General features: G+C 62.0%; 1 protein-coding gene across 1 annotated transcript; it reads right to left on the reverse strand.

Annotated features, from left to right (window-relative positions):
* Positions 1–837: 837 nt before the first annotated feature.
* MNEG_3358 (X-Pro aminopeptidase) lies at positions 838–4,240 on the reverse strand (the record flags this gene model as incomplete). Its single annotated transcript, XM_014048167.1, has 8 exons — positions 838–1,257; positions 1,529–1,755; positions 2,098–2,185; positions 2,391–2,546; positions 2,768–3,093; positions 3,421–3,561; positions 3,846–3,971; positions 4,201–4,240. 8 exons carry the CDS (start codon positions 4,238–4,240, stop codon positions 838–840), a joined length of 1,524 nt encoding a protein of 507 aa, XP_013903621.1.
* Positions 4,241–6,318: the final 2,078 nt, after the last annotated feature.

Here is a 6,318-nt window from a genome sequence, read left to right on the forward strand (position 1 = left end):
GCTGAGTGGTCGTGCAATTGGTATCTTGGGTTATATTTGGGTTGAAGCAGTGTACGGGGCTGTGTGATTTCTGTGTGCCAGCTGCCGTCAATTTAGGCATCTCAAGCGCATGCCGACTCACGCACACACATGGCCTGTTTGGCCCCCTCCTCCTTTGGCAGGCCCTTGCTGCGGCGCCGCATGCTGGATGGCGGCCACACTGGATGGCAGCCTTGGCGCAGGCGCCGCCACACGATCAGGTGGGTGCAGACCTTGGTGCGCGAGGGTGGGGACCTGCTGCATTGCGCAGCTTGTGTCATCCGTTATGGCCCACTTGCACGCAGTCAAGCCCAGTGCCCTCCCACTTCATCTCCCCCCCCTGCCGTTCGACGCCTCAGGATGTAGAGCGTGGGGCAATCTCGCCGCCTTGATGCCTTGTCAGTAGCGGCGTTGTTTCAATCCCTGGGCTTTCCATGACACGACTGCAGCCCCAACACAAAGCTGTAACTGTCTCGCATCAACGCAGTTTTGGTGTTTGTGTTTGAGCCAGCTGGGCAGTGCATCACTGTTCCCTGGCAGTATGAGGGCGCTTCAGGCCATGTCAAGCACAGTCCTGTCCCTGGTGTGTGGTGGTCGCACAATTGAAGACTTTTGGGCTGGTGTTTTTGCAATGGGACGATTCAAACATCTAAAAATTGTCATGGGGTGCAGCAACATGCCACGAAAGGATGGCTGTGTGCTAGGCAGGAAGAGGTGGATCACCAGAAAAATGCCTAACAAGAATATCAGTCACACAAGGCTTGCCTCAGTTCGCAGGTCACTGGAGACGGGCCAAACAAGAGCAGGCTCACACAGGCGTCACCGCTGCCTCGCAGCCCCTGCCGCCGCCCCAGCTGCCATCACTGCCTCAATGGCATCCGCCGCTTTCGGCGCTGCACCCGCCGCCGCCGTCAGGTTGAGCACGCCTCCAGCCCCCTCGCCGCCGCCCTTGACCCCTGCCGGCATGAGCGCCACATTGTCCTCTATACGCACGCCCCCCAGGCCCATCCACCCCTCCAGCTCCTTGGCATTCAGAAAGTCGCGCTGCTCGGGGTTTGCCAGCGCGCGCTGCACCAGCAGCGGCATAAAATACACCCCCGGCTCCACGGTCACCACGTGGCCCGCCTCCAAGGTTGCGGGCACCGCGCCGGTGTCCGAGGTGTCGTGCACGTCGAGGCCGAGGTGGTGGCCCAGGCCGTGGGGGCAGAAGATGCGGTCCACGCGCGCGGTAAGCATGGCCTGGAGGTTGAGGGCAGCAGCGCGAATTGAGGCTTGTGAAAGCGATGGGTAAGTGTAGGATTGGAATGTACACGCATGCAAGCAAGTGGCATTCAACCCTGCAGTCCGGAGGCCAGCAGGAGAGCTGCCAGCCTTGTCGATCAAAGTCACCATCAACAAGAATGACAGCAACGAGCGCAATCACACATTTGCAAGCCGGGCCCGCGCCAAGCCGCCAATTTGATATAAACATCCAGTACGCCAAGGCCTGCCCCAAGCAACGACCCCTCACCTCGATGTCGCCCCGCACCAGCCCCATGCCGCTCAGACCCTCCAGCATCAGCCGCCGCGCCGGCGCATCGACGTCGGCCTTCCAGTCCGCGCCGGCCTGCACGCGCGCCAGGGCGGCGGTCTGCATCGCCAGGGTCAGGTCGTAGACCGCCCTGGACTGCGCGGTGAAGGCGCCGGCGGCGGGGAAGGTGCGGGTGATGTCCGCCGTGTAGCAGCGGAACTCTGCGCCTGGGGTGGTTTTGATGGGGGTTGGTGGAGGGGAGTTGGGTGCGGTTCAGTGACGTGTTAAGTATGACAGGGCCCAAAGTGTGCGCCAGACCACACACGTCTACCAATGACATACACCTGTCTACAAACGACAGACGAAATAGATCGTCAGCAATCGCTCGTTCCTCCTATCCCAGGTGCTCAGAGCGGTCTACAGCCCACCTGCCAAGCACATGCCTACAGAGCCAGACGGCCCTCTTGGGGTCCCTCGACATGAACAAACACGCGATCGCTGAAGACAGCCCTGCATGCCCCTGATGGTTGCAGTATCCCCCTCCCCCGCACCGCCATGGCGCCTCTCACCTGCATCCACCAGCACCAGGTCGTCGCGCCCCACCACCGAGGAATTGCGGTCGTAATGCAGCACGCCCGCATTCCGACCCGATCCCACCTATGTAGGGTGATGGAGGCGCGTCAGGGGCGGCAGCGGCGGGCTCAGAGCCACATGGGGAGCAGGGCGACCCTGGGGCCTTGGGTGGCGCCTGCAGCTCAGGAGCCGCGGCGCAGGCTCACTGGTGTTGTGCACACACCCCCAACAATACACGCACACCCTCAAGCGGGGCTGGACGCTTTGAGGGGTGCGCGGCCACACTCACGATGGCGGGGTACCCCAGCTGCCTCAGACCCGCGCCCATGCAGGAGGACACGAACGCGGCCTCCAGCTGGTACTCATAGCAGCCCGGCCTGCATGACCGCCAGATGGCCTCGTGGGCGGCAGCTGACACACGGTTGGCCTCCAGGAGGCACGCGATCTGTGTGTGTGTGTGTGTGTGTGTGTGTGTAACCGCCAAGATGGTTGGGGGTTGCAGTCGGCGGGTGATGAGTGACATACCAAGGTCAGGCAGACGCTGCAGGCTCTCGCATGCGGCGGCAGCAGCGAGAGCCTGCGCTGTCTCCTCGATTGGCTCGAGGCGGCCATCATACGGCACCGTCCGCAGGCACGGCCCGACAAGACCACCGCCCGCCAGCCCACCTCAGCGACCGTCTTCCTGCCCCTGCTGCGCGCCAGCGCCGCAGGCAAAAAGTCCGTGGTCAACCGCACGCTCCCCTCCCCATCCACGCCAGCAGCCGCCAGCGCCGGCGCCATCTCCTCCAGCGTGTGAACCATCAATCCGCTGCTGCTGCTGCCGCCGCCGCCGTTGGATGCGCTCGCTTTGGCCTCCAAGAGGCCTTTCACGTCCTCGGAGTAGATCGCGGCGTCGGCGCCAACCTGGGACGCGACGTCGTCCAAGGATGGCCGCGGGCCGGACCAGATCGCGAGATCCTCCGGCACCCTGGGGGCCACCAGGGTGAAGGCGCCTGAAAGTGCAGGGGTTGACGCGGGATGGCGATGTGCAGCCGGTGCAAGGTCTGTGCTGTGCGGCTGGTGGCGCGGCGCCCTGATGAGCGGTCCGCCAATTGCTTTGTGCGCTGCAGAATCCTGGGAATGCTGAGTGTGACGTGTCTATGCAGCTTCGGCCGGAGAGTTTTGAACAGCTGTGCTCCCTGCGCCCCGGCACTTGACCGCTGCTCACAGCCCACTCCCAAGCAGGCTCCTTGCTGCCGCCCAGCTGTCCAGGGGCCAAACCCACATCTGCAAGCGTCATGCCTGCCCCGCCACCCGGCTGCCCAAACAGGGCCACCCACCTGTCTCCAGGTCTAAGAGGCACCCCCAGCCCGGCTCCGCGACCCCAGCCAGGTAGAAAAAGTCGCTGGCGGGGCGGTAGGGGTGGTGCACATCAGCGTTGCGGGTCACGAGGTCGCCCGATGCCAGCCACACAAAGCCGCCTGCCGAAGACAACCGGGCGAAAGAGGTGCAGGGTTGGGGGTGTCGGCGCCAGGCAGGCCGTTGCAGTGCGAGGCAGCGCCCCAGCTTGAGGTCTCGCAAGTCAGGGAGCACCTGCAGCAGTGCATCACTCGCCATCCCTTGGCAGGCCCGGCAGATACCGCCGCTGCACAAGTGACGAGGGCCGGGCCAACACGCCGCGACGCTCCGTCACGACACCACGCCTGTTGCCGCACCCGCCCGTGACACCACCCTGCTGCTCTGTTGCCGCGTCCCGGAACCTCACCAGCCAGCAGCTCTCCACGCAGCTTCCCACGGAGCTCCCGGCACTGCTGCGCTAGTGGCACTACACGTGGCAGCTCCACCCCAGCCGGCGCATCAAGCAATGATTCCAGCGAGGCAGCACGAGCGGCTGCGCGAGCGGCCACAGACTGCCGCAATGGACGGCGATGCGGACGCTGGGGCTGGTGCGGGGGTAGCTGCACGCGAAAGCATTGGAGCGGTCTTGTGCTCGGCATCGGAAAGGCTCCAAGCAGCACGAGCGCTGTTTGCTCAATCGGCAAATTGGGGCACTGTCACAATACCGTATGCCGCGTGCGTGCCGAAAATTCAGTGTATGATTCGATCTGTTTCTAGCATACGTCGTAGCGGGTCCATCAGTGCTCGAAAGCCAAGCTGCATTGTGGTCATGAGTAACAGGGTCACCAGCGTCACTCTCCATGACCCTGTTATATCATGCGCTGGACGCACATAATTTGCGCCGTCTGCTGTGCAGGATAATTGCGTATCAAGCATTAAGGGTGACGCGGGTACGGGCCGAGATACGGTACCCCAACCGCATTATCGACGTTTCTGCTTGCTGCTCTCATCACGCGCCCCAGGCTGGAGTCAGGAGGATCGCGAATGGCACATTCCAGCCCCTTGAGCATCACGTGGGGCTTGATCCTGCCTGCACGATCAACTATGAACTAAGCAGTGGTGATGGTTCGCTCGCTGTGGCGTTAGACAGCGGCCGATTGGTCAAACAGCTTGATGTTGGCAGGCGCACGCCGCCTGATGCGGAGCCCAACTGTCGTGATGCTGTCCACAATGAGTCCAGCTAGTTGCACGGGTGTTGAGGATTCAAACAACATTGTGCGTCCTCCGCCCATTCCAGGTTGAAACGTGATGGCCGCCTGCATGCAGTGCGTGCTGCGTTTATTGTCCTGCTCAACTTCCTTGTAGCTGGTCACCAAGCTGTGCCGCAACAGCTACACCGTCCTTTTTGAGTGCCAAGGCACACTTGCATCAACAAGGCACGAGAGTCATGCAACAATGTGTGCCGTCAGCCGCGCTGCGTGGCAGGCAACCATTACCGTACAAGCATGCAGCAGGGACACAACGGGCTTGGTGCCGGCCTAGCTATCATATGCGCGACCCTGCCACCAACGACTGGTCAACCACCACTACACATTGGCCGCTGCGGTCAGCTGTTCGTTGCGTCAGGGCATGGTGATGGATGTTTCATGTCACCCTTGAGGCTGTGATGAACGGGTGACGATGGCCATGCCCGCCATGGACGAACGGTTGCTCGGGCCAGTATGGACCCTCTCCTGAGCGCCTCTATCAACCTCTCGACATGCTTGTTACTGAACATATCTCTGCGCCTTTTGTAAATGGTGACAGGGCGTCCATCCCTGTCGGCCCGTTATGACGACTGCGTGGTCAACACCGATGAGTCAACGACGCGGACCACGCTATTTAAGCCTGCCCGTTTCCTCAACCGCCATCAACACTCCAGACACGGACTTGTATGTGATATGACACGCACACCTCAATAGTACCTTTCTACACCCGGTACATCAGCGTCTTCTTGACCCTCGATTCCGAAAGAGACCACCTCGAAGGGCCAGGGAGCATTCCCGTGACTCCGACGCTTCCACTCAGCGCCTGTCCTGTCCGTTCGCAGCCATGTTCGTTTCCACCCTTCCTCGCGCACTTGTTAGCAACACCGTCCCGATTCGCCCGAAAGCACCAGCACCCAGATCCGCCTTCATCATGACTAGCGCAGCCCCTGCGAGTGGCGTAGCCACCATATTCGAGAAGCTTGGGGGCAAGGACAACGTCAAGGTTGCCGTTGAGAAGGTGAGCAAATGGCCGCTGATCCCCTCCACCCCCTCTCGCTGCATTGGTGGCGCGCCGAGATACTGAGCCACTGCATGCTCCGACGCTGCCTAGCGCAGAGACAGCGTGCAGGTGCAGGCCCATTGGCAACCACCACCAACATTGCCACAGGTGGTGGCACCGTGCCTGCACAGCATGGCTGGGCGCAGGTTATCACAACACCCCTGATGCATATCATGCCTCACACAATTGTCCCGCCGCACCCAACACCTTGCATGTCACGCTCGCCATCGTCTCCCCAAGTTCTATGAGAAGGTGAGAGTCTGTACGATGTGCCTTGGTCAGGGAGCACCAGTGCTTGTCCTGCTGGCTGGGCGAGCTGCACAAGCCACGGACCCCCCCTCCCGCGTGCCTTCCCCGGCACGCTTTTCTCTCCAACCCCTCGTTGGCGTTGCGAACCACCGCTGCCACCTGTGGCTGCCATCTCTGTGACGCCTGTGCCCCGTCGCCGACCTCTGCAGATCCAGGCGGACCCCGTAGTTGCCCCTTTTTTCACGGACATCGACATGAGGCGCCAGAAGGCCAAGCAGATGCAGTTCATGATGCTGGTGAGGCTGGGGATCCTCTGCCAGGGTCTGAAGGGGCGGGGGCGGGGG

Source organism: Monoraphidium neglectum, assembly GCF_000611645.1.
Source record: "Monoraphidium neglectum strain SAG 48.87 unplaced genomic scaffold scaffold00420, whole genome shotgun sequence".
In the NCBI taxonomy this organism is placed as follows: Eukaryota; Viridiplantae; Chlorophyta; class Chlorophyceae; order Sphaeropleales; family Selenastraceae; genus Monoraphidium; species Monoraphidium neglectum.